This window comes from Topomyia yanbarensis, chromosome 3, assembly GCF_030247195.1.
Source record: "Topomyia yanbarensis strain Yona2022 chromosome 3, ASM3024719v1, whole genome shotgun sequence".
Taxonomy (NCBI): Eukaryota; Metazoa; Arthropoda; class Insecta; order Diptera; family Culicidae; genus Topomyia; species Topomyia yanbarensis.
The window spans coordinates 10279328-10296669 of record NC_080672.1 but is presented as its reverse complement, the minus strand read 5'-3'; the positions used below and the strand labels follow the sequence as shown (position 1 = coordinate 10296669).

The following is a 17342-nucleotide window of genomic DNA, read 5'->3' as shown; positions in this document are numbered from 1 at the left end:
AAAAGAAAACTAAGAATCCAAAAATATCCTTAAATTAGATTCGGGAAAAACGTCACCTAAAAACCCTCTGGACTCTCAATGGGAGATGCAAGTATAATAATTCTTCTAACTTATAGTGGTAGTTTCAGCTGCTCATATTTGCCTCATGCTGAGAACGCTTCAATTAAAGTTGCATTGCCAAAATTAGTAGTAACACGTAACACGTAACAGTAACACGTTTCTTTGAGTGCTTCGTATTGTACACGTAAATGCGAGGAATACAATCAGAGTTTATCCAATGTTCAAATAGTTTATCTGACCATATTTTGCCATACAACATTGCTGTGTAGCAGCAAATGACACTGAAAACCCTAATGTACCTTTTTAATGATCAACGGGCTCAAACATTTATTTGCAAAAAATAAGACGTGTAAGTTCAAGAATGTTCATGTCTCAAAAGCAGTTGATATGTCCTGGGACACTTTCAATGGACACTTGCTTTTCCACGAATTTATATACTTATTCTGATAGCTTGAACCTTTTCCTTTTCAAGCGCTGGTTTATATAGGACTCATTAATCCATATCTCCGGAACGAGAATTCCGAATGAAACTATTCCCATGTTATAAGGATGACTCGAAAGAGACTGCATAGTAATTGGCTGAATGCAAAGCTTTCGTGCTTTTGACAATAATATAATCGCCAACATAGCCTAGACACTTCAAACTCCTTTCTATTTACTTCTATGCAAATGAATATTATTTACAGGTATTACTATGCATGAATCGTATTCTCCCTGTCGCTTTCTGTTTAAGGTACTTGAAAGCAGATCTGACCTTATCTCAGTTTACTATTTACAATTACGCGTTAAAATACTAGATCTAAAAATTCTATTCTTTACATAGGTCTTTTTTCGGAAATCTGTTACCAAAAAGACATAATTGAATTTGAAAATATATTTAGCATTCGAGTTTTCTGATGATTAATTGAGGCCCAATAATAAAGTAGAAAGAACAGATAATCTTAAAGGACGCCGTCAAGAAAAGAAAAACGAAAAGGTGAAAACGAAAATGAATAGAAACACTAGAAAGTGTATTATAAATCAATTAGCCATTTTCCAAATAATGAGATTTCACAAATATTTCAAAGCTTTCTGAAATATCTGGTTCTCAAATTCATTTTTTTTTCCAAAATTTCATTCTACATACTCATTTCTTACAGTTCATGCATTTCATGGATATTTTTTTTATTTTATTCGTTTTAAATATTTGAGTAATTTTAAATATATGAACATTCAACATTTTAATATTTTCCTTATTCAGCATCCTCATTTTTTCTATTCATCTTATTGATTTTATTAATCCCTGCTTTCCCATGTTGTTTATATTCAAACATCCATAACTTTGGAGATAAACAAGATTTACTCACCAAAACAAGTAAGGCTTATAATTGTGACTATTACCTTTTATTTAAGAGCTAACAGTCACCAGAATTATCCGTATAACTGAAGTTATTGTCATTATTTTTGTTAGATTCTATAGGAGCTGCCACAGACATTTTCAGTTATCGGGTAAAAATTATGTTCTGACATATCTTAGTTGTTTTAAAGTATTTTTGAAAACTGATAAGTTTCATCAATTTAGACTGTCTTCGACTATAGGAAACTATAGGAACTATAGGAAACTTAGAATGAGATGTGTATTGGGGATCGGAAGGTAAAAGTTGACCAGCTTCTAGCACTGCTAAAGAAGCGCCTATCTAGATCAAAATAGATGTTTCGTGTTTCTTTATTCCAACATTTTTAAGGAAAAGCGGGTTTTGAACCCTATATGCGCTAGAAAAAGTAGAGCATGAAAGGATCAATTTCATCCATATTATTCATTTTATTTGTTTTATTAATTTTATTATTTTTATGTGTTTGTTTGTTTTATTCTTATTATTCATGTCATTCATTTTGTTCCTTTTATTAATTTTATTAATTTTATTATTTTCTTATTTTTCCAGTTCATATATTTTAATCAGTTTCTTCATTTCTCTTCAGTCATTCGAGATCGCAGTAAGCTGCGATACCAAGCGGCCGAAAAATAATCATGTCAAGTTTTGAGCACCCATGTGTTTTTGTTGGGAAAATCGCGTTGAAGTACTTCTTCGCAAATTATGGACAGTTTTCGTCAAGATGGTGTAGTTAAGTGGTTTATCAGGCTTTGTACCAGTACCTCCAGCATTGCGGATTCAGAGCGAGGGTCTTGGGTGTCCGGACCCATCCGATTTTTTTTGCTTGTTGGAAATTTTCTAATTAGTTTCAATTTTATATTAGGTTCAAATTCAAAACCAAATTTGTTAAACAAAACTACATTGTTCATTTTAAAATCGACATTTTGGACCCCACCCGAATTTTTTTCTGGATCCGCCCTTGCACCACGGCGGATAAAAGCATTCAAGCAGTGATCGAGCAAAAAAATGGTTCCGCTTTACGAAGCTTTGCGGATTTTCTTGAAAGGAAGATGTGTTCATCAAGAACACCGAATGACTCTAACGCCCCGCAGAACGTTCGAGCACCTTCAGCAGGATTCAAGATCGGATGCGGGGCTCACAGTTCACCGTACTATTCAGCACCGGTTTTGGTTTATATGGCTATGTTTTATATGGGTCAACAGGTCCAAGAACGGACAAGGCGCGCACAGTTCGTGGTAATATTCAACACCGGTTTCGGCAGTTGGTACGCCGCTGCGACGCCGGACTAGAGTTTTGTATATGTATTGATACCATCGGATTTTCAAATGTTCTACCCAAAACCCAAACTGAACGAGTTTCATTTCGATTTAAGGACATTATACATGCGAGCCACAACATAGCTCCTACGTCACACACACCCCCCTCCACTGCCTAGCCATGTATCTGACATGAGCAAATATAAAAATACGTTTTTCAACACACTAACCTTGCTAGTGTGCCACGAAACTACTACTTAAGGAAGCTAGAATATTTTCCAATGCAATCAATCCGAGTTTTTGACGGAATGCCATCTGTAGCTCCTGTTTTGTGCGAAAATATAACCCCCCTTCACTTGGGGTTCCTTTCGAAACACTCTTTTTCTCGTTTTCATTGCACTTTTTCAAACCACACTCGCGAAAATTTAATCGTTTACTAACAAAACTTCAAATTTTCTGCCAATGTACAGATGACCAAAGGAAAATGTTCGGAAACTCTCATTTGTGCGTTTGAATTTTCACTTCAGATTTCAGTTTTTCCTAATGTAAACAAGCGAGTCGGTGCCTAGCAACGTGGCTTCCACATATCTTCACCTTAATAAAAAAAAACTTAAACCCACGGTTTTGTTGTTGGCTTCGGAGTTTATTCCAATCTTGGAGACCTTATGTGGCAAGGTGGAAGAACATTCCAAATAATGGTGTCATCGTTACCAGAAAAGTTTTCAGCTGCCTTGGAAACAATGATGTTTATTGCCTCAAAACAAATGCGGAGGAAAATTTTGTATCGTCGCACACTACGACCACTCTGCTTAAGAAAACTTTGTAAATACTTGCCAAATCATACGAACAGTACCAACCGAACCACGGTAGACTGCTCCAGCATGCTTTCATACGAATTTTCGTTTCAGGTGAACTTATTTCATTTATTTATTTATATTGATCATTCCCATTTCATGAATTTGATGACTATTTTTTCATATCTTCACTTTATTATTTTTTTAAATTATACTTGTATTGATTTTTTATAATTTATTTAGTTTATTCGAGGTTTTATTCATGCATGACTCAAAACTGTGTTTATTTCACCTCTAATTGGGTGCCAACTTCGCGTGTGTTCTGCAAACTAATGAATGATCCAACAGTGAAATGTGTAAGAAATGTCTCATCTCACTGTTAGGTGGATTAAATAGTTTTTTAATAACTCATATATCATGCTATTTTTATTAAGTAGTGAAATGATTTTACATTAATCGGAATATTGAAGTTATATAAAGCTAGCAAGGCAATAAGCTGAAGCAAGATAAAAAAATCTTTGATATTTACTATTCTGTGGTACCTACTGTGAATTTTAATCACGTCACAAAAAATCCCCCGTTAAACACCAATCTATAGGCTGATCTTTATAGTACTATTAAACAAAGTTAGCAGTTATATGGCTGATTTCGTGACGTATGAACATGCAATGTAATCAGTACAGTTAATCCCAAAAAGGAAATGCATTTAAAAATTCATGAAATGCACACAATTTTTTATTTTTTACTGGTATCTAAGGATCTCAACAATATGACAAAGAATATTAGGGTAAACAGGTCTAATACGCCCCCCCCCCCTAAGCAAAAATAGCTATATTTCACCTTTCGACACTATGATCTCCGCACCAACTACGCTAATTTATTGTTATATTAGTTAGAAATTAGTACGCGTTTCATTTTTTATTAAAAACATCCTGATACAAGTATTATTAAACATTTTTCAAAGATGTTTAAGTTCTAGTTTTTTTTCTTTCATCCAGTGCAAAATGCCCCAGGTTATAGTGTAATATGCCCCACAACAAGAGGATGGTATGCCCCACAGCAATCGGTGAGTATACCCCACGACAATGGGTGGGGCGCTTTAGCCGGTGATGAGCTGTTGTGAATGCATGAATAATTCTACACGCACACATAGTTTTAAGCCAAGCTAAAAACTAAAATAGAAACTATAATATACTAGTAGCTACTTGAAATAGTTCTATCAAATCCGACTGTTTCTAATTGGTTGTAATGCTATTGGAAAAAGTGTGAGCTTACATCAAAATAGCTCTTTTGAAACTTTTAATATGTTTTGCAACATATTAAAAATACCAAACTAACTTAGTACGTTGATTTCATGAAACGATACTGTTATCAGTCATTTCTACTTTTTAGATAATTCAGGAATCCTGGGAATTGAAGAGGGGCATTTTGCCCCGGTGGGGCATATTATACCCTTTTACCCTACAGCATGTTTTATGCCATAGTTTTTTGTTCTGATATTACAAACTTCTCTTAGTTAATTTCATCAACTGCTATCTGAATGACAATATTAGCGTGGGATCGATTTCTTCAACGTCGTGTGCATTTTGTATTTGAAGCTTCTGCCCCACATCCCTCTTGAAGAATTTATGGAATTGTGCGAACCATCGCTAGGAGTATTTCTCGGATGATCCTGGCCTGTAATAACTCTTCAAATGATATTCTGAAAAAGTTGTATACACAAAATATGAAACGGCCTCACTGACAATTAGCAATTCCGACGGTCACTCATGTTAACTTTGAACAACACAGAAAGCCTCTTCAAATTATCAGCAAACGGCAAATAATGAATCCTGCAACGAGCGAACATACTCATTAGTTATTTTGCGCATTAGAGGCTTCCCTAAATCGGCACATAAAATTTAAATTACATGTTTTCAACTTTTTGTTGGTAGAAAGACGCGACTTTAAAAAACTAAAACTTTCCTCCAATATTAGATTTAAAATTGATTAACTACAAACTGGAGCACAAATGAGTCTGTCTCCTTCGATCATTACAATAAACCGCACTCTATTTCGAAATAACTGATACTGAACATTCTGTTTCATGGAAACGCACATTACTATAATTGTGGTGCAACAAATGTTGCAAAAGTATGTGCTTACAAGATGGCGTTCCGGTTTTAAGCAATGTGAACGCTTAAAAAAAGCCGTATAACGTGCAATCCCGATTATTCGATTCACTTCCCATCGGATCACTTTGATTTCACCTACGAGCAATTATCGAGGAGCACCATTAAATCAGTCGATTAAAATTACTATTTTTCCATCCTTCCATCCCGCGTGTCCATCACCGTTTAATGCTCATGTCAAGTGGCACCTCGTTCACGTACACGCATCACAGTCAGTCCTCGCACAGTAAGGTAACCCACAGTTTATACAAATATCACTAGCCCTTTTAGGAATAGCTGTAATCCGTCGATCGACGGAGAGTTGATAATTACCCTCCCGATGATGGTCGGATGGTCCTGATCAGTTACGCACGGTGCGGATTGTATTGTAAACAACCAGATTGATCCTCGATATCACACGTTAGGCAACCACCGGTGACTGAATTGGCTGACCAAGGGAAGTATGAAAAAAGGCAGTAGCAGTTGGACTTATTAAACAGCAATCATTATATTGGCGGCGATTATCGACCAGTCAATCAATCAAAGACTCAGGCCGGACCAGATCGTCGGAGGGTGAACCGCAGTAAAGCGCTGTGATTAAAAAAAACCGTATCAACCATGTCTTTGCAAACACCGGGGAGCGTTGCAATTATTTATACAGCTATTGTAGAAATTCTACAATCGCCGAGGCGCCCCGACGGAAAGCGGGATATTGGGCACCTAAAGAAATCGATTTCTATAACTATGGCGGGATAACCGGTGAGGGTTAATTACACATATGGCTCTAATTATCTGTCATTTCCGAATATAGTAAATATTTTAGATTTTTATACCGGGCGTATGTTATGTCTTCGATGGTAGCGTGTTAGTGTTACGGTTCTCATGTTCTCCAGACGAAAAATCTTGTGGATATTGTCATATGAATGAACGCAGATAAAAGGAAAAATCTTGAGCGTTTTTTCAAAACGTCATATCTGCAATGAGTTACTCTCTTTGTTTACTTTCTCTTCTGTTAATAATTCGGTCACTTTAACATTTATCCCTCAGCTCTTTGCATAATATGCTAGTTAAAACCACCGTCTTTCGATCTGTACTGTAAAATAAGTGAAAAGTGTTATACTGACGCCGTAAAAATCGAAAGAGAAAGTATAAACAGAGAGTAACTCATTGCAGATATGACGTTTTGAAAAAACGCTCAAGAAATATTCTCGAATTCAAAAATATTTTAAAAGATCGCAGTAGACAAAACATTAATTAGCTCGATTTTTCGTACATCAAAGCAGGCAGAAAAATATAAGGAACAATTTCTCGTTGAGAGGAATGTTTTGATTAAGAAATTTCTATGTTAGGTAAAATATTCAAAAGTGATGTAGTATTCAACACAAGAAAAAAGCTCATCCGTGTCTGCTAGCAAAGCTCGAACGAAACGATCTGCAAATCTGCTCCGATACAACAATTACTGATTGCGAAAAGCCAATTCAACTCACCTGTTCGTGCTTTTTCAGATAGCCAAGACGTGGAAACGTTTTATCACAAAACTGACAGCGATAAGTGCCGTCATTATTCTTGCTGTGGCTATTAGTGTGATTGTTGTTTTTAATTATTTTATTATTATTGTCGGTCCGGTTGCGCCTCTCAGCGCGGCATTTATCTCCGGCGGTACCACCGTCGGACGCCCCGGTAGCACCGGAATCTCCGTTCGCTAGCAGCAACCCAGCATCGCCCTCGTTGGTGATCGAGTTCGGAGTCGTCATGCCATCCGATATCGAGGGTGAAAAGCTTGACGACGTATGCGAGGAGTAGAACTCTGCCGAAGAAGAAAAAAGAAAGGATGAAACAGACGGGAAGTCATAATTAGATTGACGGTCGCTCTGCACACCGATAATCATGTAATGGATTATTTGTTATGGCAAATTTATGTTGATATCATCCTCCATCTACCCCCCATTTCGGGAGTGTGGATTGAGATACATCGCCTTCCTGTTGATCCTTTTTATTATCCTAGTTCATTTGAATGAGCGGAAAATGAGGTCGGAAAGAAAATCACTGAGCATGTGAAGATAAATACATTTGCATCAATCACAATTTGTGGCAGATTTTCAATCTTGTTCACGCCGGAGAAATGGCACGCTTTTTTCACTTTTCGCAAATAAGCTACTGAAATGATGATGGGTGTAATAAATTTCTGGCGATATGTGAGAATACCCGTACTTGTTGCTGGTGAAGTGCAAATCAAACCAACTAGGCTATACGGTATGTTCTTTTTCTTTGTGTATAGCTTTTCTGTTTATAATTGGGAAAGGGTTGGTTACTGCCATTAAATTGGCATGGTTCTGAATGAAATTTTTTATCACCTACCCTTTAAACAGGTGGTGTTCAACCGGGGATGAGTTTCGTTGTTATGAATTGTGCTCGAGTAGATAAAAATTATAACTTTTTTCCCTAAAATAAATTTATAACTTCAAACTAATTTCAAAAAGCGATTCACCCAACAATTAGTGACAGAATAGCATCAACCCCAGAAGAAAACAGATAGATTAGCCAGTAGAAAAAACTATTTTTCATTCAAATTGATTACTATTGTTCATTATATGTAAATACTGTTGTTCTTACTATGCGGCGCTAAAGCAAACAAATAATTGCATGTGGTTTTCAATTATATGCCGGGAATAAAATTAATTTCGAACAAGAATTAAATCCAATTCTTATATATATTTTCTTGGTCGTGTCGAGCCACGAATGTGGCAACTTTGCAGGGAATGAAAAAGGTTGAAAACCTCTGACCTAAACGAACCAAAACTTTCTTTGATTCAATCATAAAAGCCAAAGAGTCAACTTTGTGTAAAACTGTGGGTAAAATAAATATAATTGTGTGAAAGGTTTACACCTTTTTCCCCCATTAATTGTCCTTTCTTTTCTTCTCGGAACAACATTTGAAGACAGGGAGCTTGAACTGCTCTCATTCGCCACATCAAAGCGACATTTTATTCGCATGAGGTGTTTTTTGGCCATCAAAGTTTGTAATTATTGAACGATCATACCGATTGTCCTCATTTTGACGTAGGACTACGTCTTTGTTTTCGATATGGGGGTGCCCTTTGCAAATACTACAAAAATGGTATGTAACGAAAAGTGGTCCAATTTCGAACGCATATAATTCAGCCATCTCACGATAAATTTTCAAATTTATTGCACATATCGCCCTAAAATACTTCAAAGAATAGATTCCAATTGATAAACCCAAAGATCGCTACGCTTCTATGAATGACGTAATCATCGACTATTTAAAGAACGGATTTGGCCGGACAAGCTCAGTTGCCTGTTGAACGGCAGGCGAAGAAGTCACTGCGCTGTGTGTTTTCACAGTCAGTGTAGCTAAGTTAGAAGTCCGTTACACTGGGTGTGGAAATACGCTACCCAATCCAACACGCGATTGAGCTTGTCCATTCAAACACTATGCTTTCTTTTGTATTGCGCTCGTTTCCAGCACACTTTTATGTTACAATCTCGAACGCAATGATTCGTACACAAAATAGCTTGTACATTCGAGCTCCATTTGCAAACACGGTTAACATAGTGTCGTGGTACTAGTTGTCTCTTTCGCTCTACCCATCATCATCAGCGTTGACTCGTTCTGCTTTGTGCGATTGGGTTCAATGTTTGAGGCGAATGTGCAGGTGGGTATATCTAATTTGTTACTAAATTGTTGGCGGTTGCATGCGTAACCTGCATTATAGCAATCTGTGCTTTCGTTGCGCAAAGACGAAAACTTTCTTAGCAACAAATTTACGCGTATCGATGGAAAGCACAACGAAAGTTTATTACAATTTACGTTGGAGGGGCTCTCACTGTTGCTTTCGGTCTGTGTGTAGGTATATTTCCGTACTAGTATTAGTTTTAGTGTTGTACTGTTGAAACTGTAATTTGTTTATTGGGGGCTTTAACTAAGTTTTTGTGGTTGAAACAAAGGTCTTTATACCGCTGCCGGTTGTGAACCGAGAATTGATGAAGAGGTAAAGTGGCCTACCTGGTAAGGTTGAAGGTCCATTCTGATATTGTAATTTTATTTTTTTACACAATTCACTTGACGTTTCATGTCAACTTGAGCCATTTTGCGCTTCATTTCTAGTGTTCAGTATAACAAGTGACGCTAGTAATATTGCTTGCTATTTTTATTATTTTATAAGTGTGTATCCAGGTATTTCTAGAACCTTCGAAGATTTTTTTAAAGCCTTCAACTTCTTTTAGTGGATGTGCGGAACTAGGATTTCAACAGGAGTTTTTTATTAGTTTAATAAATAGATAGACGTATTTTGCCCTGCCCTGGCGCCATGACCTAGGCTAGGCCAAATACGTCTATCCCATCCCAGGAGCTTAGGACCAAAGGAATGACATTAACCCTCTTACCCAAGTCACTCCCAACGATTTACCAAACCCCCATCAAATTGAAACGGACGGTACGGTTGTCCACGTCTCTTCCTTATTCAAGTTCTAAAATAATTCGTTGATTAAATCATTCATTAAATGAATAATTTGATTGCCGTATAATTTTCAATCATCTTCATTTTGTACGCTGCACGGTTGTCCTGGCCGCCTTATGGTTTTGTCACATATCATATGCACTACAAACATTAATATTGGTAAGAAAAATTGTAGGCGAATGTCTGTCATTTCCCAGGATCCCTGGCTGTGTAAGTGTAGACTAGTACTAGACTAGTACGTTCTAAAGTACTCAAAAACTTGTTTATTTATTTTTTTGTTTTATAATGAATATGTTGCTTTAGAATTACGAACGAGAAGAACTCTACGATTCTTTTTACCACAATAAATCTTAACAATTACATCCGCACGAAGATTCGCAACTGGTTTTCAACGCTTGCTTAAATTGTTCACGTTTGAAAGCTTCCAAGGCCCACTGAGTGTTTAAGAGATTAGCTCTATTCATAACGGTAGGGTCCACGTTGCATTCATTTGATTTGAAAAAGTTGTATATCTTATATAAACAATTTATCTGTTTACTCACTTTACTTAATTTTTTTTTGCATTGAAAATAATGCATTTCGTACCATGGAATTATGTACTTAACGTAATGGCAGTTTGGTAATCTGTCCAGAACAACGTATTAGTTGCATGCTTTTTCAGAAAAGGTAATAATTGTTTTATGAGACGCCCTTGCCTATTGATACGAATGTCTGAGATTTCAATCCACAAGAAAATACTGCTTGCCATAGATATGAAGAATAGTAATTTTGTGTTTGTATTTGAGTTTGTGTCAATTTCAGCTCCAGAACGGTACTTCAACTTTTTGAAGCAATATATTATTTTTGAAGCTGAAACGGTCGTTCAATAATTGCACATACTGCTAAATACAAGTTTTCTCATCTATGATTCGATTCTTTAATATTTTTCTTATTAATAAGTAACTTCGATTACTAGATTTAATTACCCCTTAGAGCGGGTGACAATATACCAAACTTCATAGTTTTTAGTTTTGTGGAAAGTTATTCCAATTACACGGTGCTACAAAATAAAAAAAAAAATGAATGCACTGTTAAAATGATCTCTTAAAGGTTGTAGATCTGGTCAAATACAACACAAAATCACGGTTGATCAATTTGGTATACCTCAAAATCTTGATTTATGGCAAATAAACTATTTTTCAAGATTTTTGGCACGAAATTTTTTCAACGCTGTCGTTTTTCAACCAATTTGATATTCTATATGTGTTTTTTTTGGAAGGAAGAAGAAATTACCTTTCTAACGGTATGCTATGTTATGTTCTTTTGTTAAAAGTACTATGCAGTTTTAGGGCAACAATATGAAAGTTAGCATTATTTTGTTATTTTTTTCATTAGAAATATGGAAATGGATCAACATTTTCATTAGGAAGCCGTCTTTGTTTTAATAGAAATTTAAAGAGAACATTTAATTCCTCACCATAATCGATTAAAAATGGCAGAGTTATTAATTTTTTTTCAAAATTAGAAACTTGCTCGCATGAACTTTTAAGAGAACAATCTCATATAAAATTTCCTAAAAATTGATTTCTTTGTGCTCGATTACGCATGTACATTCAAAAGTATGTGTGTGAACTTTGAACTTAAAATTGGATAAAATAACGGAAAATATAATTATAGAAGAGTGTGAGACAATACCTCACTAGCCCCGTAAAAGTTCATGCGAGCAAGCTTCTAATTTGGAAAAAAAATCAATAACTCTGCCATTTTTCAACCTATTTTGATGCTAAATAGCTCGTTGGGATGCGAAATTAAATGCTCTCTTACTTCTTTATGAAGCAAATGCACTTCTTTAGAAGAATGTTGAGCAATTTTAACAATTTTCAATTAAAAAATTATGGTAGTTTTCATATTGTTGTATCAAATCCGCAAAGTATTTTTTACACAATAACATAACATAGCGTACCGTTGAAAGGTAATTCTTCTTTCCAAAACACTTACGAAATTTAAAATCGGTTAAAAATTACCGCGCAAAAAAATTTTAAGTGTCGAAAGTACCGAAAAATCATTTTCTTGCCATAAATGAAGATTTTGAGGGTATACAACATTTTTCATACATTTGTGTTGCATTTGATGAGATCTATAACCTAAATCTATACTAGATCACTTGAAAAGTACAAAATTACTGTATCACCGTTTTATGTTCTGAATAGCTATGATGGTAGTATTTGAGAACACACCTGTTTAATCATTCGTCTATTTCAAGTTATATTTTAGTTCTGGTTCAAGATTTATGATCTTATACCTATTGCGGTGCGGTGAATCTTTATTATGTATACAGGGTGTTTGGTTCATGGTTAAGAATCTCTCGGGGGGTGATAGACTGCCATATTTGGAGAAAAAAATTGTTCTACACATACCATCAAAGCTCAACCGTTACAGAGTTATTGAACTTTTAGTGTAAAAAACTTATTTTTCTTAAAATACCTCTAACTTTAAAAGTATACTTTGTATTTTAAATGTTTTAGTTCCATTCGAAAGGTGAGAACATTTCGCATTGAGTGATGCTCTCACATGTTTCAGCTAATTAGTTTAAGTAGCCTTTTCAAAGTAATTTATTGAAAATTAAACAATTTCAAACGATTTTTCGTTCTTTTCTTGAAAATCCTAATAGTTAACCTCATCATTTTAATAATTCAGATTGTTAGTCTTGATGAGCTGCTTAATTTGTTCTTTGACATGATACACTTACCTTTTCTTATTTTCATGATTTTGGGTTATTCAACTTGGATATTTTTATCTCATTTTCACTAGTACCAGCTCTAATTGAAAAATTACGGCACTTATTGTACTTTTTTTTTCTTTTTATTCGAAAGCCAGGAAAATTTTAAAAGTAAATTACCTTAAAGTTAGTGCTATTATTAGCATTTTCGTTAATTTTCTTTAAATAGTAAATAATAAACATCACCATTATTATCATGGAAATAATGCATCTCAGCAAGTTCTACAACTCTTTATTTGACTCCATATAATTACCTCTCTTTGTTTCGACGCAAAATCATCGTTTCATATGCAAAAACAACGATTTCGAACCCACTACATTTGTGGCGAGCTCATGCTGTGTTAATTATTAAATAGCAGCAAAATGAAAAGAGATATAGACAAAGTCTTTAATAAAAGATTATAGAGAACATTAAGGGGCATCAAATGAACAATAGTAACGATAAATTTTGTTGATTAATAATTAGAATAATTAAAAAACTCTCCAAAAACACAAATTTTGAGTTATTTCGTTAGTAAAATATCATTTAGTACACTTAACTGAAAGATATTTGTACATACACTGATAGGACATCTTCTCAGCTTTCCAATGAAATCTTGTAAATAACGATATAAAGCATATTTTTTAGATTAGAGTCTTTTAAGCACTTGCAAGTCGGTTACAGGAAAAGTATAGTAATGAAATTACAAAGAAATGAGAAGAGATAGAAATATGACGTCCAAGAACAAATTATGAATCGTCCCAAAACCCAACTTTTGGATAATGGATATTGCTATAATCATACTTCATTATTTCGAGAAAATTAGCGAAAACCTCCTCAAAAACACTAACTTTTAACTACTTTACAGCTAAAAGGTAATTAAAACTAATTACCTTAAAGATATGAGAACACCATTCAATAGGAAATTTTCTCACCTTTCGAATGGAACTGAAAAATTTAAAATACAAAGTATACTTTGTTAGTTAGTTAGTTAGAGTTAGAGGTATTTTAAGACAAATAAGTTTTTACACAAAAATTTCAATAACTCTGTAACGGTTGAGATTTGATGGTATGTGTAGAACAATTTTTTTCTCCAAATATGGCAGTCTATCACCCCCCGAGAGATTCTTAACCATGAACCAAACACCCTGTATAACATGCATCACGTCATGTGCATGACAATGTGGGAATCAAGATCTCTGTTTATATGGACGATAACAAAATCTAGGTACGACAGGCCAACCCACACCTGCGTACTTGCGATAAGTACTTTGAAATTCAAGCTCCTATGTTTGAGTAATCCGGGCAAACGAGTTACAGGTTTACTTGCGAGAGGCCGCCACTTCTGGGTCGGCGACCACCTCGCCCTGATTGTAGTAAACATCGTAAATAGAACTAATTTTCGAGAATGATTATGGGATTGAAAAAAATTGCGGAGTCGTTCATTCTTCTGAGCGTATTCATTCCTCTGTACTGCCGTAATATGCATAACACTCCCACCTGCATAGGAAATCCTTAGCAAATGGGACTGTTATGCGTATCACGGCAGTGTACAGCTCTTTCACCTACAAAGAACACTTTCACCCGTCTGTCAATCATCCTCTATGCAATGTGGTGCTCCAACAAGTTTCGACAAAAGGCTATGCCATGCGAAGACTAACTAGCTAACGATTCTTTTAATCTAATGATTCAGCCTTATAGTATATACGGTCTAATGACCCATTCGGCCTACTGAATCATTCGGCCTAATGACCCATTCGGCGTAATGACCCATTCGGATTAACGGCCGAATGGCGTTCGGCTAAATGACCCGCCTTGCGGCTTTCGGCCTAATGGCCCGACACCGTTTGGATGGCGTTGAAAGAAACCTCCCATTCATTACCCTCCCAAAGTTTTCACAGCTTTTTGGGTAGAATGCCCTTACCGGACCATATACAATGCTTTCAAATGTTTTCTACAGCATGTTGTGCAAAACCTTTGTCATGCCTCTAAATATTTTAATATCAGCTTTGCATTTTGCCGATCACTCAATTATTCAACCCTCAATCTGTAAGATGAAAAAAGAGGTAATTAGAACCTGTTGGACTGCTTGGCAAATTTGATAAGTCGTTGAACAAATGGTCGGTGTTAAGTCAAACTGGACTAAGTCGCAAAACATAAAAAATGAGATAATGATAACACTGGGTAAACAATTTCTTCAGTTACATGCGACTTTTGCCAGATTTGAAATATGTAACCATAAACAAGAATTATGGCAAAAAATTATTTCCAATTAAAGTAAAGGATGCCACGATTCAAACCTTAAACCCGTTTTTCTCTTGAAATCAATATTTTGTCACTTCGTCCGGTCTGATTTAACACCGACCAAATGTTATAAATGTTTTCATATATGTAATTTTAGCTGTTTTTTGTTTAACTCTCCAGAAAAATTTTGTACAATCAATTAAAATACTCCCACAATCTTCGAAAAAAATCGTATAAATAAACCACTCAACTCCGTTCGACGATATTAGAAAAGGTTTATGTGTGGCAAAAATGTCACCTCGTTTTTTATAAATTGGTTCCGGAATTACAAATTCCCACGTAAACCGGAACCACCATGTCATTAAAATGATTATTAAAATGGGTGCAAAATTACGTCGAGATTTGATGCAATCTTGATTTTTTTTTTGAATTTTTGGAGTTAGTTGATTTGTCTTATTTTTGCCTTTCTCATATAGAAAATCGTCAACCTAATTCCGGCCTATGACTAAAATAGGTTTTCTGGATTTTAACATGAGCGAAGCTATGGGTGTTCAGTGGGGAGTTCCCCCTTCCTCATATATCATACGACCCTCTCCTAACCAGTTTTCTCATAAACCCCCATCAGACCATCGCCACATCGCACCGCCCACCGCTCTCTCATTCCTACCGTCTTCGCCCACCATTTTTCATACCAAAATAAGCTGATGGTGGTGATTGTGGGTTTTTCACACCTCACACACACATGTCAAAATAAGTTAGCAGAAAGACAAAATTAAACTAATACTCAAATACTGATTAAGCTAAATGAATATGGTAATGTTTTGTTTCAAGTGTTTCAACATCGACACGTAGCTCATCAAGTTCGTGGCTTGCGAGTCATTGAGTACAGGTTGTAACCCGTCAGGGTAACAATTTAGCACTGGGTGGAAATATACCTATTACTGCGTACTCTCTCCGTAGAGTGTAATGCTTATGTAACATAACGCTCACCACTGTTTCTTATGATCATTCACTTTTTTTTGTAAATTTTGTTATTTTTAGCTTTCGTGAACGATTCTGTTGGTCGAGTTAGGTTTAGAAAAAAAATAGCATAGGTTTTAGGTAGGCCACCGATCTCCTTTCGTTGAAATAAGTGTACTGACTATGCAGTGCATGGGTGATGATAGTTACGTGGCGGTACCTTTTTTTTGTGTTGGTTGTTTTGGTCGAGTGCGGAAGGCGACAACGGCAGTTAGTGACGAACCACTGCAACGAGAAGACGTCGTTGATTATTTTCGTGATAGTTTATCGCCACAGGAATAATTGTGAAGCGCGCGTGGGCGACGGAAACAAAATCCGTCGAAAAGTACCGGCCAGTGGTTCGGGCGCTCATAATTGTGTGGTGTTGGATCACTTTCGGAGGAAGCTAAATCCCAAGGAACTTTCGCTTCCACGGCTAACCGTAAAGGATCCAGAGGCACCAATTCGCCCTCGCCGAACCAGCCTTGCTCTCCTTCCCAGCTAATAGCCAAGGAGGGCGAAGCAGCGGCTCCCCTGGGAAGAACACTGCGGTGTCTTCCGGGATTCTTTGCGGGGAGAATCCGGTGATTCGTCACCACCGTCGCTAGGGAGGTTCCAACAAAAGAGCCTGGATCACCTACCTAAGCACCACTGCCGGAGCAGCCAACAGAGACAGACCAGGCCGTTGTTGTCCCGACCGTACGGAGAAACCCACCCGTCAGACTGTCAGCAGTGACCAACGACGCAGTGTTGTGTGCAGCAAAGCCTAACCCTAAGTGTGGGGTAGGGAATCGAAACCAGGTTACCAATCATGTTACCAACTACGGCATGTCCGTCTCTTCAATATATGCTAAAAATGTTTATTTTTTAGAAAACTTAGAGTTGAGAAGAAAATTCAATATAATTATAATTAAAATAACACTTTCAAAAAGTAGAAGGCAAATGATGAAAAATAGCATTTTCCGTTTGTCTCTACCAGCTTAGGATCGGATGTTATTAGCATATGCTTACTCGAAAGCAAGATTATATTTATGTTTTATTATATTATCAATTATATGAATACGTCAGATTGTAAACACAAAACATTTAAAAAAAAATCATGTTAGTGCGATACAGCCAAGTGCCGAATCAATTGACGTAATAAAATTTCACATACATGGAATCGTTCTCAAGTTATGTACTTTAACAGTAAAGAAAACTAAAATTAATGTTAGAAAACAGATTTTTTTACGGTCATGATCGCATCA

At 36.0% G+C, this 17342-nt stretch overlaps 1 protein-coding gene across 4 annotated transcripts in view; it reads right to left on the bottom strand.

The window, feature by feature from the left end:
• The window catches only part of LOC131686731 (zinc finger protein 423 homolog), a 241361-nt gene that overhangs the window by 41011 nt on the left and 183008 nt on the right, over positions 1 to 17342 (bottom strand). For all 4 annotated transcript variants that reach the window (XM_058970665.1, XM_058970666.1, XM_058970667.1 and 1 more), the window contains one exon: positions 7121 to 7440. In XM_058970665.1, the coding sequence (XP_058826648.1) occupies positions 7121 to 7440 (320 nt within the window). The remainder of the gene's footprint in view (positions 1 to 7120; positions 7441 to 17342) is intronic.